The following is a 23605-nucleotide window of genomic DNA, read 5'->3' as shown; positions in this document are numbered from 1 at the left end:
AGCTGAGACTTACAGAGCAAAACACTGCAGGGATGAAGATAACTAGCCCTGAACATCATGTTCTGTGGCAACCAAACCCAGACTGACTGAAAAATCTGGAATATTTTTACCGTCCCAGGAGAGTCACTGCAAGTTCGGGTACAGAGTAGGATTCAGCTGGGAAGAAGTCAATCATCTTTAGCTTAAAACTGCACAGTAATTTGTCATATACATACACAGTATAGTTAGCTGGCAAGCCTGAAGAAGTGGAATATCAAGCAGAAGATGTTAGTCGGCTCTGTCCATTAGCAAGTCAAAAATCGATTGCTACATGACAGGCATATAGCGCAAGGCCAATTAGAGAAAAACTGGCATAAAATTCAGTGCTGGGGCAAAAGAAGGCAGAGAGATCTCATTCATGGAGAGGTGTTTCCCATCTCAGTGATTCTGATACTTGAACAGAGTGAGGGAATAGCCTTGGCTTTAGGTAAGGAAACTGAAGGATTATTTTGATCCTATAGCAATTAAGAACGAGGAAAGCTAAGCTGTAAGTACAGGCTAAACTTGGGTACCACTAGCTTTGATAATCATATAAATTCCATCCATTTCCACAAAATAAATTTTATTAGATACACAAATACAAGAGATTTACAAATATATTAGTGTTTACAAAGCTGGAGTATAGAAAGTAATCTATCTTTAAAGTCACACACACATATTAGTAACTCTGTCTCCAAAATACTGCATAAAAATACTCGGATTACTACTATGAAACTGACCTAGCAGTCTCTTTCTGTCTTTGTCAGAGAGATTTGAATCTTCATCAATAGCTTTCAATAGAGCTAACAGCTCATCTTTTGTGGTCTTCTCTGTATTGGAGCGATATTCTCTTTCATCAAGTTTTTGGCAAAAGGTATAACCTAAAAGGAAGCCCAAAACAGTCAGATAGTTAACAGTGCACTCAACCACCCTTGAGATTCCACAGACACCCCGCCTCCTTCAGAGTTAAATTAGTCATTGCTACAGCAAGTCTTTTTGCATCTTCTCAGTCCCTCCTATTTGGTGCACAACAAGAATGAAAAGTTCAGTTTAAACTGTTACCTGTTATCTTACTAGGATCTTGGCCTTTCTGCAGAGCCATCAGTTTATTGCTGACCATTTTATGCAGTGTCCCTGGGACCTTGAATACGGACAGAAGGCAGTGAAACAGCAGCTTAGAAAAAGGCAGTTCTGCACAAGCATACAAGATAACAAGAACCTGGTCGTTTCCCAGCACTTACCTTTAACACATCTTTTTGGTGATCCACAAGGAACAAGATCAGGAGGTCAGTTTTCCCTCTGGATAAGGTTTTATTGTTGATAATAGCTTTAGAGAATGTTCTTTTCACAACCATCCTGTTGTCACTCTGAAGAATCATGTGAAATAACAACCAGATGAGGAGAATTAGCCTCCCCCTTTAAGAAGGGCATTGCCTTTGTTCTTCTAGAGTCATTGCTTTCCCTGTAGTCACGCATTTAAGTTACAAAACACCTTTCCTGACCAGTATCCAGGATCTCTGGATTTCGGTAAGTGTAAAGCAACACATTAACATTTAGTACACACATTTACCTCCTCCTGTAGTTTGAGCTCAGAATTATGCGCTGCAACAGCCATAAAGTACAGCAGCCTTCTGAACTCCTCCCTGACTTGGCTGTCTAGAAGTTTCAAATAGAGTTGAATAGCTTCTAAAGATTGCTCCATCTTCCCATTCACTAGGGGAGAGATAAAGATACACCTATTGCTACATTTATTTAAATAAATGTTACAATTCAACACTTAAACGAGCCACGAAAGAGAGGTTCCTCTCTCTAAACAGAACTGGTCAAACAAAGCGATTCACTCTCACAAAGATTTCTCACAGGCTGATGAGCGCTGTTTGCATATAAGCTGAGAACATCCCACACCCAGGCTTTTAGTAAAGAAAGGTTTGTTTAGCTAAGGTAGTTAAGAAAGCTCACTTCTAGTTAAGGTCAATTACAGTTCAGCCATCTTGAATGAAACGTGAAATACTGAAAAAGGAAAATGGTTCTGTTCAGAAGAGGAATGACTTCTTCTTGCGGAAATAAAGATCTCCCAAGAAATGAAGAAATTATGTCCTAGATAAATGGGCTAACTTGATGAATGAACTGCAAACCACTTTGCAGAGCTTTGCTAAGTTTTAATTTGCCTTTTACTACGCAGAATACACATTTTAGATGTGTGAATTACTTAAGTGAAATAGGTTGTACTACCCTCCCTTTGTCATGTAGGGAGGAGGAATGGGATATATATGTAAAGTATTCCCACCAACACAGAACAAGAATAATCATCAAGGCAGAGGAGGCTGAAAAATACAGATAATAGGAACAAGATGATGTTAATTGAGGACTAAAAGCAAAAGCTTTCTAAAATTCTAATATACAATTTAAGAAACACTCATTTTTGTGGAAAAGAGGGGAGGGTTGTGAATGGGGTAGAAAGCACCCACAGAGTTTTAAATTCAGATCATATGGTCTAAATATTAAACACTGGGACATATTTAGATTTCATTTCCCATGGATATTTAATTTTCATGGATACCAACTACTACCAAATTATAGCACTCCAGTTTCACAGCCATTCTACACAGACCTGAACAAAAACTACAAAACTGCGTATAGTCAGGACCAAAATTTCAGAGCACAGTCTTCATGACTAGAAATTAAGAAAAGAAGCTTGCAGAAGTCAACCTTTAAGCTTGGCTACTGTAGTAAATATTCAGTTTGTTAGTACATATCTCACAAGCTTAGGAACACAATTTTATTTTACTTACCTAATAGTTCCGCAATTCCTGAATGAATTTCAGATGCATGGCTTAACAGTGGCTCCTTTTTTTGGCCATAGTATCTACCAATGTTTTCAAACAGCAGTAGTTTCCATGTGTCTGCTTTATCTGGTTCATCAGGTAAGTTCCTGCTAATATCTACCACCATATGATCTGGAAGATACTCCAAGCAATCTATTGCTGCTGAGAGCCATTCATCTGTTCTAGAAGACAGAGCAGACAACAGTTTAACCTTGTAGCATTACTTACTGATGCCTTTCAGAGTTGCTTGGGTTGTTTTTCACAGAAAGTAGGTAGACTGGTTTCTCCACTAAAATGAAAACGGCATGTGTAGGTACTTAACTACATTAGAAATTGACAAAAAAACCCAGATGCTTTCCTGACACACTCAGGTAAAATCATAGACATATAACTCTTTGTTAGGTATTTAATCAAGATGAAGAATTAGTAACCCACACAGGTGAACAGTCACAAGCAGTTAAACCTGAAGTTAGCGATGTCCTCTGCCGTAGACATAACTATTGATAAACAAACAAATGCGAACCTTGATCTGATTCAGTTTGGTAAAAATTTTTCAGACTATGGTTTTAACTGTATTTATATACAGTTTCAGGCTCAGTGTTCTTGGCTTTTTTTTTAATATAGTAGGAGAAACTAAATTATTCCCTCAGTTATTTTTTTAAGGAAAAAATTCAAGGTGATAGCTAAATGCTCTACTCTTCCCTCAACACAGCAATTTTGTCTCTGAATACCACCAAATACACTGGAAGAGTTTTTGAATGCAGTGATGGTATGGCAGAAATTGTCTCAACTACTTCTGGTTTAGAGCTTAGCAACTTAGTATTTGCCAATTATTCCAGTCAAGTCTAACAGGGAGAAAAGTGCCTACTCACATCCTTTCTGCAGTATTGGAGATTACTACATCTCTAACCAGAGATCGACTGTGTTTTACATCCCTATGAAAGCAGAAAGTCTTTCAAAGCTGCAGAGGTGAGTGAGCAATGAATACTTACTGTGAGTCACTGAAAGCCTTAAGAATCTCTCTGTCTAGGTAATTACTTGTGATGACATATCCAGTTCCCTTCCTTGGCTGTGAAAGCTGAGGTCTGACCTCTTGGTGCTCAAGTAAAGACTCAAGGAGCGGAAGGTCCACAAGCTGCAGCAGTCGAGCAATTGTTTGTTCTTGCCATACTTCATTAATAACTGGGAAGGGTGGAAATACACAAAGCACTCAGATTCAGCACGTGCAAAAAAAAGAGATTATGAAAAAGACAAATCCCCTTCCTCCCATCAGTCCCTAACCTAACAGGTTAATCTTACCAAAAAAAAAAAAAAATATAGGGTAGCAGAGAATGTGGCCCTCACCAGCTTTAAGTGCAAGAATTAGGAATTAGCTTAGTTAACTGCAAGTGTCAAAGAACTGCATTTTGGATGAGTCTGAAGTACTTTACGTTCTTTGTGCTTTAATTTGCAAGTAATCTTTGTTCTAGATAAGGGATAAGCCTTTTGTTCTAGATAAGTGATACTACCCTTATCACAGCTTCCATAATCATTGTCTGGCTTGAGTTTTGAGTTTCTAGGAAGCATTTGCATTTTTAAGCCAAGGAAAAAGCCCATTAGATCATAGTTTAGTCAGAGAGAAGACCTGAATTGTCAAGAACAGTTTCACACAATACTGAAGGAGCACCAGATGGTGCAGATACACAGTTAAAAACCTAAGGAAGACTTTTAGCTAACAGTAGACTATTGGCCATGATTAAATCAAGCACAGAAGCAGTACAGGTAATTGAGTATCATCAAGAACACTCCTAACTCAAATCAAGCTCTCTACAATTGTGTATTCTTCTCCACCAAATTCAACACTGATTTATTTCAGCTAGAGATAATGGGTCCTGTCTGATGAAATAAAAAGATAAAAACCAATCCCACAACAAATATAATTTGCCTTTGTTATGACATGGTGTTTAAAGCAAAATACTGTGAGCTAGTCCGACTCCCCCTCCAGTCTGGCAGGCAAAGCCTTTCCAGTCCTACAGTTATCTTCTTTCTCCAACAAACAAATGACTGTGACATTATTTGGCTTACCGCGACGGGACAAACTATCCATGATGTTTACTTGAGGGGTATTTGCAGGCTTTAAACTCAGGTTTTCCCAGAGATCCTCCAAGCTTTCCGGTTTGACAGGAGTAGAGTGAAACAACATGCTCTTCTCATGTCTGAGATTAAAAAACAGTTTAATATATATTACATCCATATATACAGATAACCGAACGTATCATGTAACATACAGATATGGATAACTGTCTGAGATTTAAAAAATGTTTTCTCTATATTAATATTTATATAATCTCCTCCCCCAGCCTGACACTTTCCTTATCTAAGTCCCACAGGAGAATGTATGGCACCTTAAAGAATTGTTTTCTTGCAACAATTGCATGTGAATGCATAGTTCCTCTCCTGGAACTTGTCATAGCCGGCAAGCAAGCTACCTCAGTTATCACAAAGAAAACCTAAGAGGAGGAAATGATTGAGGGGAAATTATTTTAGAAAAAAATAAACAAAATGACCCTCTCAAAGCCTCCAGAGTTTTAAGACATTTTTTCTGATGGTGAAGTTAAGACAAAAATTAAGAGCTGTTCTTGAAAAACCTAGAAGGTTGCTGCCCTATAGCAACACCATTCCTAAAGACACGCAGCTTGTTCATGCCATCAGCTAATGCTTTAGAAACCTGTCACCCATGTCTGTGTGTTAGCTGGTTCTTCTCCTAACTGCTTTCATATGCTCTTAAGTAGATAGCATAACAACTCCGACCACAAAATTACTGTTCCTCCCAGTATATTTGTTTAATTTCAACTCTTATAGCTTCTTTGTTTTAGGGCAGTGCAAAATCCTTTTGATGCCCAGTATCTTTGCTATGTACGGGACAGGCTGTATGTATCAGTAGATCTGTCCCCTTCACTAAATAAAGAAAAGTAATCCAATGGATCACTGCCCTGCCCAGAAGAAAAACACTTTCATTCTAAACCAACAAAAAATGAGTAATCTTGTTTCATCACTGCATCTGATATGTTCTAAGTCTGCTTTAACAGCCTTTGAGATGAACATATTTTTTAAATACCACATTTGATTAAAGTGGGTTTAATTTCTTATTAATTCTCCTCTTTCCAAATAAAGATTTGGAACAGTTTGCTTTAGCACTGAAAAAGAGCTAGTTGGGGGGTGGGTAAGCAGGACGAAAGTGCTCTCCATTTTTAATCTCTGCTGCTGGAATTTTCTGATCATTTGGCTGATGCACTGAAGTTCATATTTGCTACTCTGACGAACACAATCACATGAGGTATTTTCTTTTTAGGTCAATACTACTTGCAGTTTTCAAAAGCGCGCATTGCTAGAACTATTGCAGTAACTACATGAACATAGCTCCTTGTGAGGACTACATTGGAATATGTTCAGAGGTGAACAATTGACAAAACTGTTTAAGGGAAGTTACTTGGCAAAGCGTCATCTACATAGCAGTGAAGGTTTAGTTGGTACCAGGGTTTTCTTTGCCCACTTCTAACGAGACAGGGAAATGAAACCTCACCATTATGCTTCCCTCAGGTTCTACAACAGCATGCAACAGCATAACAGCCTGCTACCTAGGCTAGGAGCAAGTCATACATGCGTGAAGAAACAGCTGAAAACATTTCAAAAAGCTAAACTTGAAGCATAGTGAAGCTAAGATGATAAAAACACAATTTTTTTACCTGTTTTTGCCTTAAAAACTGGATGGATTACTGGTTTACAGCAGAGCTAGGTGTACAGTGACTAAAGATTATTCCATTGCATTAGCCTACTTGAGGCACCTGAATTCCAGTTGGTTGTATTGGTTTAGAGCTGTATAGATCAGTATCTGTAATGCAGTTAATTTCTACCATCCTCCCACCCTCCCCCAAGGCAATGGGATAACAGACACAGAAAACAAGTAACTATACAGGCTGAATGATTTACTCACTTCAGATTGCTGTCTCCTGCCTTCCACCCATAAACATCTGTATAGTATCTACTTGCCCATCAGCCCCAGGTCCTGTAATTGTACAACAGTTTTCCCTTCCCTCCTCAAGAATACATAATATTTTCCTATCCTAAAAAAATTCTTATCTTCACATTCTACGTACTAACCTTTGTGGCGTACACTGCTGGTAATCTTTATCAAGTTCCGTTTGGTTTGAGACATTTGTGAATCTGTAGAGACTACTGCTGCTGTCTTCAAATACAGATCGTTTGTCTTTTCCAAAGACCCTAGTTGAAACAGCCTCAAATACTTTGTAATCCATCAGCGCCTGACATACACGCACTATTTTAGCACGAGAAATATCAACATCCCCAAAATACTTGTTCTGTAGAAGATGGGCAAAGACAACATCCACTGCATCTGAACCAATAAAGCAGTCATGGTAGCACTTCAGGTTCTGGCGACGCTTTTTCACTTCCACTTGAGTTTGAAGTGCGTTGATAATGCTGCTCCAGACATACGTTGCTCCAAATGGTTTCTGTGCCAAGCTAAAGCCTAAGAACAGAGAAGGCACAAAGACTTAATTCATGCTGCAATTATAAAAGAACTGCCCCCTTTCTGGCTACTAGCTTTCAAGAACCTTGTAAGGATTTAAAAATCTTCCAGACTTCCAGTTTGGCTTGGGTTGCTCATGCATTAACATTTAGTTACTTTCTCAGCAAGCCAGTCTGCATGGTTCCAATGTATCTCTCCGGTGGTCGCCCTCACTACAGTAGCCTGAAGCTTTGCAACCAGGCCTGCTTTCTCAGCCTGTCACTTTGACACTATCCTTTTGCATGCTCCTCCATCACTTAATGGCTACTACTCCTAAGCACACATTTCCACAAACCAAGAACTAGCTGTATATACTTGTAACTCCCCAGTTCCTCTACTAACACTGACAAAATTATACAGCTGGGCAGGGAAGAGGGAAGCAGGGATGAAGGGACACACCAGAGCCTCGTTTCCCACAGGACTGTGCATACACACAAGCCACCTAGTATCAGTGCTTACCATATCACTAACAACATCAAGAATTCTCAAGACACACTTGACATTTACCCCACAGAACAGCCTTCTACCACCACAGCTCCAACTAAGATTTAAGCTCTGTGTACTCAATGCCACTTCCTTGAGCCAACCAGTCTTCCCTCCCGCAGTAAAACACTGACCTATTACTCATTTACCAATCTGATTAAGAACGGCATGCTAGAGACAAACAGTTTGACCAAAGGCTAGACTCGGCCTCCACAAGGACTTGCAAACTTTATAAGCATATTGTGTATTTGTAGGTGGCACCTAACTGGGAAGAGTTGCAGCCACCAGAGGCTAGAATTAGAATATAAGTTTCCCAGGAACTCAGATGAATAATTTATTAAGAAAGAAAGCAGAGGAAAAGGAGCTATATCAAAAGCTGTGGGACAAAATATGGAATGAGGAGTTGGCAGCAATCCCACAGAAAGCCATCTGGGATTATGACAGACCTCAAACCAAATGAATTAACAGTGTAAGGCAGTGTTTAAGAAAAAAACAACATGCAACTCACTCTGGAACACATTACCATGAACATTTTCCACAGAGATGCAGGAGGCATTTTTTCTGTTCTGTTTAGTCTGAAGTGGCTTTAGTTAGAGAATTGTATTCCGATTTTGGGCACTAGAGCTTACTGTTGATCTCCATCTACCAGAGAGCCTGGAAATTAGCAGATTGGCAGGGGGAGGGTGGAAGTTAGGGGAGCAGTAAAGACTGGAGAAAAACAGAAAAAGAAAGAAAGAAAGAAGCTGGGCATAAAACAGCATCTGAACACACCAACACTGATGAAGGACAGCAAGCTACCTCCAGAGCCATTATCAAATAGACACCTGCTTTCTGAAAAGATTCTCAACAGGAAGAAACTGATTCAAAGCCTTGTATTAAAGAAGACTAGGTAGAAACCTTCCAGAGTCTCCAGCTTCCCAAGCTTTAGAAGCGTGGGACAGCCAAAGCACACACTGGCTGTTACTGTAGCCTGATGACACCTTCAGGTTGGCAGCACAAACAAAACTCAACCGAGATTCTCCTTCCAGCACTACATTTTAATAGCTGACTAGCCTGCTCAGAAGGCGAGAAAAACCCACCCAAGCCCAATGCCACCAAACACGCACCAGCACCAGTTCCTGTTGCTAAAACAAGTATCAACGCATACCACCTGCGACGGTTCTGCCGATAACCGCTGCTTTATCGCCGCTCGCTTCCACACAGAATCTTTCTCTGGGGGAGTGGCGCTCAATGTTAAGGTCACCAGGTTTTACAAAGTTCAGGTGCTCGAGGTGGGACAAGCAGCCCCGAGCCCTTCGCAGTGCGCGAAGGAGCCACCTGCGGGGAGCCCTGGCGCCGCCCGGACACCCGCGGCCGCCACCAGCCCCGCGCCGGGCCCCAAGGCCTGGCCACCACCCAGCGGGGTCCGGACGGCGGCGGGGCAGGCGCCAAGCCCGGACGGGCCCCCCCGGCGGAAAAGCCCCCCCTCACCGGCGGGGAACCTCTGCGGAGCCGGGCAAGGCGCCCACACGGAGCCCCCCAGCCCGCGGCGGGCACGGGCACGGCCTCGGCCCCCCGAGCCCGCCGCGCCGTCTCGCCTCACCACCTGTCCCCGCCCCAGCGGGTGCCGCAGCCCGCGCCCCCCGCCAGCGCCCCCCGCCCCGTACCCGGCGGCCTGGCGGCGGGGCTGCAGACGGCGCCGAGGCTCAGAGCCGCCGCCTTCTCCCGCACCGTGGCCATGCCCGCTGACGGCTCCGCGCACTGCCGCGCCGCGCGCCGCCCGCGCCTCAGGGAGCCCGCCGGGGGGCGGGGCCGCCGCGCCCGCACCCATTGGCCGCGGCCGGGCCGGGGGGCGGGGCGCGCGCGGCGGCGGGGTTGAACGGCTGCCCGCGTGCCGCAGTTACCCGGCGTGAGGCGGCGGCGCCGGAGGGGCGCTCAGCGGGGGGCCCGGCACCGGGGGCGGCGAGAGCCTCCCTGGGCACCCGCCCCGCCGCTGCCGGCAGCCGGGCACCGCCTGACTCGCCGCAGCTACGCGGCCTCGGTCCTGTGGCCGTGACCGCCGGCGGGGTCCGTAGGCCGCGGTGGGCCGGTGTTCACCGCCCTCACTGTTGCTCTCACCGGGCAACAGCGCCGGCTGCGCCCGAGCGGGGAAGCCCCGCTTCCGCCGGGCCTGACAGCAATACAGACGAACCCTGCGCTCCCGGCATATGTAGCATGCATCCCCTGCCGTCAGAGCGCAGAACACAAAACCTCCCCGTCTTTACAGGGTAATTTCAACGCATCCAACTGGGCAGCTCCATTTCTCCGTGTTCCCCCGAGGACAGGCCTCATACGCGACCGTGGATGAACAATTAAAACCTACGGCTGACATTTTCCTCTGATGCCTTACGTGAGGTGTTTATTACAGCAGCAGGCATTCTTTATGAGAATGAAATGATAAATTCACTTTCAAGGTAATAGAAGTTGTTTTCCACTTGTCTGCAGGAAACTGCTGAGAGACCCAACATAATTTTCTACAAAGCACAGAGCATTTGAATGATTCAACGACAGTGTATTAAACAACGTACAATCAATCATGTTTTCCGACTGATTTCAGTAGTGTTGACACAAAACCAAACTGATCTCCGTGATACGCAAACTCAAGAGCGTACAACACCCATTGCAGACCAAATAATAGCTATTACAAGTGACACAAAAATTCATTCGTATTTCAGGTGATTCAACTGTTGATGGTATTTTTGCAAAACAAAATTCCATGAAACTTCAGCCTGTTCTATGAGCTTGGTGCAAGCAGGTGGAAAGTACAGGACGCCTGCTGTCCGCTGAAGCTGAGGTTAGCCTTTTTTTATGCTTATTTATCCTACCACTTAAAGGTAGGGCACTGTAAATTTGTTCATCGTATACAAACAAACAAGCAGACTTCATTTTAAACTATGAAGAATCAATACAGGGAACTAGATACCACAAACTCAACGGCAGACAAACATTTCTTCATGTTTCGCTGCCAGAGGAATGAAGTATTTTATAATGGAGTTCTAAGAGTGGAAGTTCTTAAGGTTTTCACACAAAGAAGTCTCTGGGCCCAGAGAAAAAGGAATCTATTCAAACTGAAGCAAAATGCCAGCCTTTGAAAATGAAAGTTCATGTTGTTTTTCAACAATAGGAAGTGACACACAGGGAATTCTTTCTTGGGGAAAGAGGTTAAAAAAAAATATAGTTCCGACTCACAGGTGTCTAACAGTTGCCATTAGGAACCTAACAAAAAATATAACTCATGGGTTAATCAGGATTTCCATGACACATTTTTTTATTATTCCCTACTTCTGTAGTAGTTTGATACCAGACTTTTTTTGACACATTGCCAAAATATATTAACTGCAAATCGGTAAATGCCTGAGTTAATTTTAAAAATAATTTATTTTTGCATAGTTGCTGAAATAAAGTGATGCAGTCAGTTATTCTGCAATGGTTCACCATAATATTGGGAGAATTTACAACAAGCAGCATTTTCAAATGGGGGATGTACCAAGCAGTTAACAAGAATATTACACCTCACATCAAAGAACGATTTGTCAAAATAGTGCTTGCAGGGAACAGAGTGAACCACAGCTAATGCACAGTGAACTGCTGGTCTAGAAGGTTCTAAGGTTTTTATTCTTGTATTTTATGACTAGGTGATCAGCAGTCTACCCTGGATTTCTGCCTTTGCTTTCATGCTTCCCCACAGTGACCACAACCAAAACACACACCAGTTTCCCTGTGGGCAGATGGCAGCTCTTGGCCAGTCTGCCAGCTGTTGCCGAACAGTATCTGGTATCAAAGGATGTTGAAAAATGATATACATCTTTCAGTGTTTCTTATGGTAACATTATTATAAAATGTTTTCCTAAGGCACATATTTACTTTTATGTAATTATTTATTTATTGATACTTTTCTGTAGTAATTTTAAAGAATGCCATCTCATGCAGCCAGTATGGTCAGTCTTTGTTGGGGTAATTCCTTAGACTGTGGTGGAAAGATCTCGGGGTGAAAGTACAACATGCTGCATTTGACTTCACCTTCCAGTGTTCCCCCCCATTTTAACCTCCATAAAGTTGAACACAGGATGCACAAAAGAATGCTGGTTGCAAGGACATAATTAACATAATTCATCCATCAAATCACTTAGGATCAACTTGGTGGCATTCCTGCATGCACACGGAACAGTAATCTTGCTCCAAAAGCAGTTCCACTGAAAACCAGACTACGTACACAGACAGATGCTCCTTCAGGCAAATATACCAAAACCTGGTCTGCAGGGTGTAGGTCTGCAAGGGAGATTGTCAACAGCACCAGTGAAGGAGGTTCTATGATATGGAGAGCTTCACTGTTGGCTCTCCATCTAATAATGCTATGTGAAGTTGCACAGAACAACATTTTCGTGACCTAGCTAAGGACTCAAATATTCTTAACAAATCATGCAATCGAGTCCTAATTTGTACAGTTGACTCCCGATTCTTTGAAACTGCTACAAAGAACTTTTATAGCGAGGAACAGCAAAAGAAAAATCTTTGATTTATTTCCAGGTCATCTAGAAATACTGCTACCAACTATAACAGGATTGAGAAAGTGGCCTACATTTTGAAGACTTTACAAACTTAAGTTTTCAAGAATTTCTGAGTCTCATGTAAGAACTGTAGGATTTAATTAGAAGCATACAGCAGAAACAGAATATTTCAAATTCAACAGCCACAATTTCAGCATGTCTGCTGCTCAGGATCTGATTAACTTATTTCAGTTAAGTGTTTGCTCAAGGATAAAGGTGATGATAAAGACCAACATTCAGGTCTTCTCTGATTATGGGGAGAGAGAAGGCAAAAAACCTGTACCATCACAAAGTAAGAAAGTGATGCATACCTTAATGTAAAGTCCTGTCTAGCTTTCTCCACAATGAACTTGGAAGCTCGACAGCCAACCAGTATTTGGACGTGAGAGCACCTGTAATTTCCACATATTCTGGGCACAAATGAAGGTGACATAACTGAATACAATACCTTCCAAAGTAAAAAATGATTGTGTGATTAAATATTTCAGTATAATTATAAAAAAGACAGAAGTTGGAGGCTGTGTTGCCTAAAAAAGATGGAGACATTAATAGAAAATATGGTGGTTTATCTACAGTAATCAATGCTTGGCTGTGTGAGTGGGAAACGTTATATATTCATGAAAGAAACAAAGGGAAAAGGCTGTTGCAATTTCAAAATTTTTAGGAAAAACTCAAAGGACCCCAAACCTGGAAAATAAAATTTTCTAAAACCAAGAAATGTTAAATGTTCTAATTATTATTTGCATTTGAAGTGCCAAAAAATAGAAAAAAACATTGATTTGTCACTGAAAATTGACTAGGAAATAAAGGTAGATCCTTGCAGAAGAATACTATCCAATTTCTTATTTTTAAAAGATTTTAGATCCCACTTTTCTGAAGGATTAACACAGAACTCTGCATTTCCAATTCTAATCTTATATCTCATAAACATGTCAGATTATAGAAGGCTATCTCTCTCATACCAAACTTTTTTCTTTGTATTTCAAATGTCTTCCCATAACAACATAAAGATTAAGTGCATGTCAACACAACTTAAATGTATATATACATAAAATTTTATTGCCATAATCACAAGGATCTATTGAACTCAATCTTTCTGGCTGTTTCTGTAAAAGCATAGCAATTAACAATTACCATAAAAATTCTGAAAAACATTCCAGTTATTTAGAACAATTACTCATTTGTTTTTTCCCCACTTAAATATCAACAATGCTTGTATTCACTGCAGTGCTGCAGTTGATGAAAGGAGAACATTTTAAACAATAACTCTTAAAATGTTGCTCTGTTCCATTCACAAATGGTGACACAAATTAAATTTTGATATATGATTCACTGTCACATAAAGATACTCATGTAGGGGAAAATCAACAGCTTCAGTTACAGAAATTACTATTTTTCTAAGTCACAATGATCATAACATTATCAAATCTCCTCTATTTCACTGCATGACGCTAAAAAGTCCAGTATGATGGTTTTTGATACTGAAACGGCCCTATGAAACCCAGAAAATTCTTTCTTCCACTTCTAATAATCTCAAATTCCAGAAAATTAATAGCTCTTCATACAATATTGGGTTGCAAAAGGCTCTTTGATATGCTAGGCAGATATGAAGGAAGCTGAAAGAGCTCCTGTAGTGAACCTGCCTTAGTAATAAGTAACATCTTCTGCTATTTGCACTAAAGAGCACGAGAGGCTTTCCTGGGGCTGAACTCCATGGCTTGGAGAGGACTGATGCTCTCCCTTACAATGCAGAGCAGGTTATTCACAAATTCACTCTGCCCCAGTTTTCCATCTACATTTGAATTAGAAAAGCTCAGGTAGCAGTAGGTACTGTGGGATACAGTGACGCCACCCTGCAGCACCCCCCCCACCCCCCGTAGCAACCACACCTGCCCCACCATGCAAAGCCCACTTGCAGGTGGCACCTTTGCTTGGGCAAGAGCAGGATTTACTTCCAAAGTGCAAACTCTGATATTTTTATACTGATGTGAAATCCGTAAGGATTCCACCCTTGCATTTTTTAAGAGATTGGAACAATAAACAAGTTCCCAGGGCAGAAGCTGCTGGACGACTGACTGAATCGACAAAGGCTGCATTGTTCAGGAGCGCAATCCTTCCATTCCTAGGCTGGAATACCAATGGGACTGCGGGACCAAGTCAAGCAGGGCAATGGCAAATGAAGGGCAGGGAGGCGAGTGCTGAGCCTGCGCTGGTGCATACTGACCTCCGGTGGAACATGCTGCACTCTGAGTAAGGATCCACACACCGGCTGGGAAGGGAGGGAGCTGGAGCCAGGATTACTTGAGACAGTTACTGTAAGGAAGTGTGCAGGGCGCAAAGACTGTTAGAGATGTCATCAAAAATTCAAGGACAAGCCTCTGCTTCTCAGTCTTAATAAATGCTAAAGAATTTTATCTTAAATGGATTTTTCAACTTTTCCTCCTGCGGAAGTTTACTGGCACTTTCGAGAATGATTATATATTATAACCAGAGATTGATTGCAGCATGTCTAAATGCACACAGGGTGGCATGGTCCTAGCAACACTATTTGGATAAAGACTCTTCACACAACATTAGACTCACTGTCGTCTACACACCAGAAACCCGTTCAGCCAGAGCAAGCACATACAATCAGACACAAATAATTGAAACGTGAGAAGTTCCCACCTGCCCAGCTGGGAGTTATGATTTTTCAGGTAAGTTGCTGTAACTAAATGTGAACTCCTGTACACTGCAACCCTTAACCAAACGCACTAACTTCTATTACTACTGAAAGTGGCTTTAGGTAAGTTCACAAAGAATCAGGGGAGCAGCTCTCACGAGTTTACACAATTCTGGCGGAATAAGCAGCAATTTCCAGCTGAAGCATGGTGAGGTAGTAACTTACACTGATCTACCACAGATAAGTTTCACATCCCTGCTCCCAAAGTGGCACCAGCTTAATGGGACGGAAGGAGCTGATAGACAAGGACAAGGGTGGGAGAGTGGGAACTCTAAATGGATTTGCCAAGCATAACTGAATTCCTGATTTTGACCATTGTTTTGATTTCTTTAGAAAACAGCTACATACCATTTATATTTACACTGAGTACAAGGCTTGTGTTCTAGAGCACAGGATCAGAATTATTGTTTACGTACGCTACAAGCAGGAATCTATAATTCACTTTTTATATTACTGTACAACGTGCAGAGGCCACCACACTCATTTTTTGCCAGGCCCACAGTTTAGGATGGGAAAACAGCCCTAGAAGCATCCTGCTGACAGCTTTGCTTCCCCCACTAACACTCAAAGAGAACTTAAAGAGTTCATGTCAAAAAGGAAGTAAAAATCCCTGGTCAAGCACCACTTATTACCTCTCTATTTTTTTTAACCAGCTAGTTCCAAAATTGTGACACTTGGATTCTCACAGAACATGCGAGCTTTGTCTTCAGCCCCTTTAGTGCAAAGTCCATTGACTGTGGTCAAACAACCTCTCTGGCTGTTTAAACAAAATTGCTGGACCTTGCACTGAAGCAAATAAAAAGCATTTGCTTACTCTCTTCTATTACAAAAGCTGTAGGGATACTAATTTCTAGGTGCTGACCAAAAAAAACCTGGGAGGTTTCAGAAACCACCAAGGCTTCTTCACTTAAAAGAACAAATCTAAATATTTATTCTCCCCGAGCTTTGAATGAGTTACCAATTTGGCCTAACCACATGATAAAACACTTGATACTTCAGCTTTTATTCAATTACCATACCATTTACCTTCTGTTGCTGCAGCAAAAATATGTGATATGTAAATAATGTACAGACAAATCTCACTAGTAGCCACCACAGTCAGAAAGGAGAGGATGATGCCAAACAATATAATTTTAATTAAAAGCTCTTGCTATCCCAAGCCCTGGAAGTCTTAGAAGGCCACAGCATGTACTCCCAACAATATAGTTTAAGATTTCAAGTAACACGTAGAATAAAGAGAGGCTTAATTTAATCATAAGTTTAACCGAACACACCTATGAAAAAATAATCACAGCATTTAAAATGGAATTTTTAAGGCTAAGCATAATAACAGGAACCAAGAGTAGCTGCTGCCGTCTATAATCTTTATCATATACACAGGATCAGATACACAATTAAAATTCTCCTGTGTGTTAACATCCCTGTGTGTCTAAAAGAAGATAAATACGCTGATTTTGAAGCTGTTATACAAACTATATGATTAATAGCTAACTGCTCAGCATGTTGCATTAGGACTCAGTTACAGTATTTTAAAGTTAATATATTAACTGTATGTGGGATGGAAATTTTACAGTTTAGTTTACTGCTAGCATCACAACTCACACATTTTCATATGACTCCTCACTAATGTGCGTTTACTTGAATGCCCCTCTTCTAATGCCTGTTTCAGTGTATGCTTACCATGCACACATTCATCTGCATCAAGGCAGAAGACTTGAGCCGACCGATTAAAATATTTGCAACTTATTTCCAAATATAATCCCGTAGCTCTGTCAAAGTTCCAATTTGCACAGGGCTGTAGCATTTTTGTTATTTGGAATGATCATAATTCAAACTCTCTACACAAACAGAAATCCATTCATGCAATGACACAACCCAAACATAGGGGTTTTTTAACCCTTCACATGGACATCTGAAGAAAGGGAAGTGCCAAACTTACGATATACCTGCGTTTGCAAAAATGAAAGAAAAATTCTTGCCTCGGATGACTGCAACACAAATACTTCTTAAAAGGGCTTTTGCTCTCCTTGTGCTTGTTTGAACATTGACAATACAGGACAACCCAAGTAGGAACCAAGGTCCATTACTACGCTCAAAAATGGATTATAGTAGGAGGCAATGGAAAATCACTGCTTCTATACAGAGATAGACTGGCACGTGCTTCACAACTGAAGAAAATCCCTTTTTATAGTGAAACAAAAGGCAGAATTAGGACTAGGCTGAATTAATCTTATAAAGTCATTGTGTGTAACAAAACACTTAACAGCCCTCTGCTAGGAATGTCCACCTGCCACCTGATGATGCTGCTGGGTTACCATTTGCCTTTCGGTCAGTGTATACATTGCAGCACGCCTAATTGAAGCTATTTCCTAACTAGGACCACACCTGACTCCTACGCCCTCTGCTCCTCGATCATCTCCACTCCAAAAGCTCCCCTAGCCTCACTCTTTCCCAATTCTTTTTCCATTCCAATGTCCTCCCACATCCGACCCACGTTTCTTCCACCTTTCTACTCCCTTCTCCCTTAGATTCCTCCCGTATGAACCTTCACATACATATGAGCCCTCCCACCTTATTCTGGGTCTGTTTTTCCTAAAATGAAGGGCTTTAACCGCTTTTTCAGCCCCGCTCATGGGCACTACCCTCTACCCTTTGTGCATCAGGTAGCTAAAAAAAAAGCCAAATCCAACAAAATCTAAACATACATACACATACACACACACAAAAGAAATAGCCCAGTGAACTTTTAAAAGCAGAAACCTAAGACATACCCAGAATAAATGAGATAGGGTATAGCCCTGTGGAAGTTTGCTTGCTTTTTTTCCTGACTCACCTTTTATTTTTCTCCTTTGTAAATAGCTTGTTCTCTGCATTTATTCCTGCGTTCTTATAAAAGATAAAATTAAAAGAATTTTAACACAGTTTTCTTTTCTTTAGTTTCTGGAAATAAAACAAAGATTTGTTAGGTTTTCCTGTAGGAGAGGCAAATAATTAATGCAGAACAAGTTATTCTGATTGCCTAAGATACTTACCAACAAACACCTGGCAGCAGGAGGTGCTGTTCTCTTTTAAAGAGCTGCATACATTCAGCTTCTTGACTTTTTTTCTTTTTTTAAAAAAAAAAAATTATAAATTATAACCTGTATCTGAAACACAGTATCAAAAGCGTCAGCCTCCACACTGCACTTGGACATTCTCTGTGCCCACCTGCTTCCCAAAGCATTTTTTAGAGAAAACAACAATCAACTGCACGGGCAACTGTCTCATTTTATACTCATCTTGGTTTGGGAAGCAGCTTTTATACACAGGACCATTTAAAAAATACTCCAGCCCTTCGGATTGACCTTTCTCTTCCAGCAAGTGGCTCAGAGAAAGCCTATGTATCTTATGGCCAATATCCACATCATGGGACTTCAGCCCTTTGTGTATGGGAAAAATATTTGCAAGGATCTCCACAGTAATTCACTGGGGGGAAAAAAAGACAAGACTGAAACCCTCTAGAGCACCATTTCTTCCCAGAGGTACACAGAGATGATGTTCTAGTTCAGCAAGAAAGAGAACAGAAGAAAGTAGTATGGCTAAAAACCACCTTAATCACAGCAGTAGTCTCTCTCTTACTGCAGCTGTCTGGCTCCTCACTTACCACATCAGTTTAAGACCTGGCAGATACATTGTGAAAATTAATTCAGAACATTTAGAACCCATAAATGTAAAAAACCAGATCAACCAGACATGCTCAATTCATGCAATATAACGGAAAAGAAAAACCAAAACCCAAACCCTAGAACTGTATTTTTTCATATTGAGATCAGATAATGTAAATAGCCAATTTTTTTCCAACAATCTAACTTTTCAAGACTTAATATTTTAATAATAAACGACTAAGCATTATAAGGTTTTTGTTTAAAAAGTGTTTTCACTTTAATGGGTTTAGTTAATAACATCATGAATGGTACAAAACTGTCCTTTTTCACATTTCCATACACTGTATTACGGACCACCTGAAAATCTGGACTAAGAACGCATAAAGTGTCTCTTAATTAGCCCTAGCTTCATTTTTGCCATTATGTAGAGAAGATATGCAGGGAAACATGCATTTGTTACCAATGACATGTTACTATTAGCTTAAACAATAAGATATGGCAGAACGTGCATTGGTAATGCACAGGTATGCAGTAGGGTAAGAGAAACCAAATGTCAAGTGTTGGCAATGAAATAAGAAATGGTTGATGACACACTGACATTTTGTGACCATAGTATTAGCTTTTCTGTTTTAAAATTGTTTTAAATAGTAGTAAATATTTAAATAATATTTAAAATATATTTCCCTATGGAAATCATTTACTTGGAAGACAGCCTGTAAGATCTGACTTTTTAAAAAGTAGTATTACATTTCGACAATATATGAATACAATACATGCCATAGAACTTCAAAGACCCTAAAGTCCTTAGCCATTTTCAGAAACAGTTTCTCAGTCCAATTTGATCTCTGATTTTTTGCTAGCAAAACTTTGGAAGTAGCTTCTCAAAGAAAACCTGCCTTTAAGAGAAATACTCTATTTCCGTAAAACCAAACCCAATGTAAATAGGGATGTCACACTAAAGGAAAAAAACAGTGGAATTAAACCCCAAATAATTCATCATGCAATTAGTTTAATTTTTGTTTTGCTAATTCATAGCCTAAGGCGAGGTTTGTTTCTTCCTAGTGCATCTTCTCTTGCAGTCAAATGAGTGCTCAGTTTCCACTGTCGGATGTTAAGAGATGAAAACCTCACTGTCACTTCAAGGGAAGGGGGAGGGGGGAATCGAGGTGTGGGTGCAGAATTAATTACCTAAAATGCAACAAAATAAAGCAAAGTATTTGTGCAAAAAAGTAATTTGTACATTGATTTTTTTCTAAGTTTGCTTCAGTATAAAAAACCTCTTCAATCCCAGTAACAAAGCTTTATTTTGATTTATGATCCTTCAACACACTTGAGAGTTCCATGTTTTTACTTATTCAGTAAATTAATAATCCAGCCACCATTTTTGCAGCCCAAGACAAAAGACAGAAGCTCCATTATATTAATCTTTAATAGCTATGGGTAGTTAATTTTATTCAAGACAGGTTTTCCCTGTCTTCTACAGGCACAGTGCTTGTTCAACTGGCCTTGGGAATAAAACAGCCAAAAATAAGCCAGGCCACCTTCTATGGCAGTGCAGAGCATCCTGGCTGGTTTTCTGTTTCGTTTGTTGTTCTTTTTTTAAAGTAGTTCCTGCTAGAATTACCTTCTTTTTAAACAGGGACAAGCTACTCCAAAAGCCTCTCACTTCTATTTTCAGCTTCTAAGGACTTGGATTAAAACAAGTAGCTTCCTAAAGCTACTTCTAGATTCAGAAATCCAGAGTAAGTGTTCAGTAGCAGTACAGAAATAGTTTAGAAAGCACAGACACCTCTGTCAATTAGTTGCTTTATAGTCATATCAGGAAGGGATGTGTGAGACACCAAGTCTGACGAGTTCTTTACTATACCATCAAGGAGCCAACCTGATCGTTCTCTCAGTCTGCATCCTAACCATTTTAAAACTACAGATGAGGAATTCTCAAACTGCTGTGCATATCATTGTAATGTGACAACAGAACTCTGCCTGGGCAAGTAAATACCTCTCATGAATCTACACACACTGCCAACCACCCACCAAGGGAATACACTAAGTAAATCTGGGAATCCCCACTACTGATTAAAGAGTTTACCAGGCACATTTCTACTATATCTCCAGTGTGCATATTTACATTAAAATAATTTTAGCCAATTGCTACCGATGTTGGTAACTCTGCTGTTTGGTTTCACCATACAAACTCTAGCTCCTACCAGATTCAACACAATACGACTGAAACAACAGCAACTGTGGCTACCCCTCTTTCCGCCATGAAAACGAATTAGCTTCACGATTGCTCCAACAATCTGCACCTTCTTCCTAAACCCAAACCCATCTCACCCTCCTTGATTATAGTAGACATGGCAGTAGCATAATGAGTCTATTAACATGGTAGTGACCTCCCTTTTTAAAGCAAAACCACTACTCGGAGGCTTTGAACAAGGCAGGGGCACATACCCATTTCTGTTCACTGTTGCCTGCATACAAATTGTAAAGGAGAATTATTGCTTTTAAAAGATGACAAGCTTTGGAAATATGGTAAACATCCTATAAGGTTCTAAAACTAATCAGCTAAAATTCTGTACATCCTTTAATATTCAAACCTCTATTTGATTACTTAAGATCAAATCATTCCGTTTTCACATCTATTCATTAAACTCTTCATAGTCCTAAGGTCTAATGAATATTTCACAACTAAATAGGATCAAAACAGATAAGGGGAAAAAAGGTCACATGGCAATGAACATTATTTCATTTGGCCAATGAATAGTGAACCCTGCGTTCTTGGCTGAAATTAAGGCACTAAGTGGCAGTGAAAGGATAGAGGAATGAATTTTTTTTCTACATGATCTGAAAAAAGACCAACATGACTATTTTTTCAGGACGCCAATAGTATACGTATCCATTCTGAATGACTCAGTAAGGCATTCTGTTGGCAAATTTAAAGAAAATGTTCTCCTGATGAGAGCCCATTACATTCATTGTCTGAGTGTGACTAGTGGCACTACTGTTAACAAACTGGAGGGGAAAAAAAAGCTACAAAGATGTCTGAAGACTTAAAAGGCACCAAAAAGAGAACAGCTCTGCAACTGCCAATTCTACAAACAATTATGTAAGCTGTGTTTAACACTGCATATAGTCTATTCAATCATCAATCTTTGTTGACGGAAGATAAAGTGTAGTAGCTCTTCATTTAAACTCTCAGTTAATCAAGTGCTAGTTTAGTAAGAAATTTATTTTCACGTATCAGAAAATAATTGCAGTGTCTAACACAACTACACTTAAAGCAAAACTAGTCTAGTATGCATTATTCTGGTTAACACTGAAGCAAACCTGTATAAACAAAAGGGTTACCTTGAGATATATAGCTTACAATATGAAATCAACATATAAATGAATAGGATTTACTGAAAACAATGGAAAGTGTATTACAAAGATACATGTAGCAATTTTAACCACAATATTTTCTCTGTGAAAAATACAACTATTAGTGAGATAAAATGTACAATTGAAATTTTTTTTTCCAAAAGAAAAAAAACACAGTATAAAGGAAAATATTTTTTTTTCTTCAAAACAGGGAAAATAGTTAAGGTCATTGTCTTTCATTACAATATAATTTGACACAAAAAGCAGTCATAGGATTGCACCAACTCCATGTTCAGTCTCCTGAACATGACAATAGTAAAAGGAGTCCATAAAGCATAATGACATTTCTGGATTTTATGATGGCAATATTATGCAGAAAGTGATGTCACTCCGGCTCTGTTCACAAAATGTACAAAACTCTAAATTTGGTGGCCAGACATGAAAAATTAGTTCACCCCAACGCTGACTTTTCTGTTGCTCAGTCAGAGATGGAAAAAACTGTAGTATTTTAAGTGTTGTTATCTTTTTAGCAATAAAGAAAAAAGTATATGTAGTGCATGCTTTATCACTTGTCAAGAATATTTCTGAAAATAAAACTAAGTTATCCAATAGTTTACAAAATAGAAAATAATTCTTCAGGTTAAAAATGTGGTTAGGTTTATGTTTAGTTCCATATCTCCAAAGGACTGATTTCCCTGGCAGCATCACTTTTCCTTAGCAAGAGCCAAGGCACAAAGTTCCATAAAGAGAAATAAAAATGGCTACAAACAAGAACGCAGTCTGGCATTGTAAAAGAAATCAGAGCCTTTCTCTGAGCTTTCTGTTCCACCAGGTTAGTGCTGTAGAAAAATGTGAGATTTGGGATGCATTTCTGTTATGAGCATTTCTGCTGGACACGATTCAAAAGTTCACCAAACTTTTCAAAAAGATCTTCCACCCATTTTATATTTTTCATGCACAGCTGCACAATGTCTTCCTGTCCTAGATCTGCACTCTTCTTCTGAACAGAAGAAATCTATTTAAAAAAAGAGAAGGAGGGGAAAAGACAGAGAGATACATACACATTCTAGGCTGCCAACATTCCAGAATTTTCATTTTTATCATATTCTGCAGTTAAATACAAACGCTCTTTGGAAGAAAAGGTTTAAAATTTAAAACCAAGGAAAAATGCTATAAAAAATACACTTCCTAACAACTCAGCTCAACTCTTGTATTTCTGCTACCTGGAATATATCCACCAAGGATTTGCAGAAAAAATAAAGGAGTGGGCATTCTAAGACAAACAGTAGCCTCTAGATCTGAGGAGTTACACACACTGATAAAATTTGTTTCATTTATTTTGGCTAACAGTGAAGAATGCTTACCTATCCTGAGGCAAACTGATTTCACACAAACCTTGTACGCCTCGTATTTGATTGTTC

At 40.1% G+C, this 23605-nt stretch overlaps 2 protein-coding genes across 8 annotated transcripts in view; both read right to left on the bottom strand.

Annotated features, from left to right (window-relative positions):
- Positions 1-580: 580 nt before the first annotated feature.
- Positions 581-18937, bottom strand: DEPDC7 (DEP domain containing 7). 4 transcript variants are annotated; one of them, XM_056354417.1, is made up of 9 exons: positions 18014-18937; positions 6984-7371; positions 4908-5038; positions 3836-4025; positions 2811-3025; positions 1589-1731; positions 1260-1385; positions 1081-1159; positions 581-899 (listed from the first exon to the last, which is right to left on the bottom strand). In XM_056354417.1, exons 1-9 carry the CDS (start codon positions 18051-18053, stop codon positions 685-687), a joined length of 1527 nt encoding a protein of 508 aa, XP_056210392.1. In that variant the 5' UTR covers positions 18054-18937; the 3' UTR covers positions 581-684. The 4 variants fall into 4 exon arrangements, with proteins under 4 accessions (XP_056210392.1, XP_056210393.1, XP_056210391.1 ...); XM_056354418.1 differs by lacking the exon at positions 18014-18937 and adding an exon at positions 14683-15235; XM_056354416.1 differs by lacking the exon at positions 18014-18937 and adding an exon at positions 9540-9659.
- Positions 18938-22035: 3098 nt separating this feature from the next.
- The window catches only part of QSER1 (glutamine and serine rich 1), a 46639-nt gene continuing 45069 nt past the window's right edge, over positions 22036-23605 (bottom strand). For all 4 annotated transcript variants that reach the window (XM_056354413.1, XM_056354412.1, XM_056354414.1 and 1 more), the window contains one exon: positions 22036-23199. In XM_056354413.1, the coding sequence (XP_056210388.1) occupies positions 23059-23199 (141 nt within the window). In that variant the 3' untranslated portion in view covers positions 22036-23058. The remainder of the gene's footprint in view (positions 23200-23605) is intronic.

This window comes from Falco biarmicus, chromosome 10, assembly GCF_023638135.1.
Source record: "Falco biarmicus isolate bFalBia1 chromosome 10, bFalBia1.pri, whole genome shotgun sequence".
Lineage (NCBI taxonomy): Eukaryota > Metazoa > Chordata > Aves > Falconiformes > Falconidae > Falco > Falco biarmicus.
Note: the sequence above shows the minus strand (reverse complement) of the source record. Positions and strands in the feature narration are given on the sequence as shown.

Excerpts from the sequence above, each read along its gene's own strand:
- DEPDC7 (XM_056354416.1), bottom strand. The coding sequence starts at position 9,612 with ATGGCCACGGTGCGGGAGAAGGCGGCGGCTCTGAGCCTCGGCGCCGTC. Across the intron at positions 3,026-3,835 it reads AAGGCTTTCAGTGACTCACA|AACAGATGAATGGCTCTCAG; the intron begins GTAAGTATTCAT and ends TCTGTCTTCTAG. Across the intron at positions 900-1,080 it reads AGATCCTAGTAAGATAACAG|GTTATACCTTTTGCCAAAAA; the intron begins GTAACAGTTTAA and ends GCTTCCTTTTAG.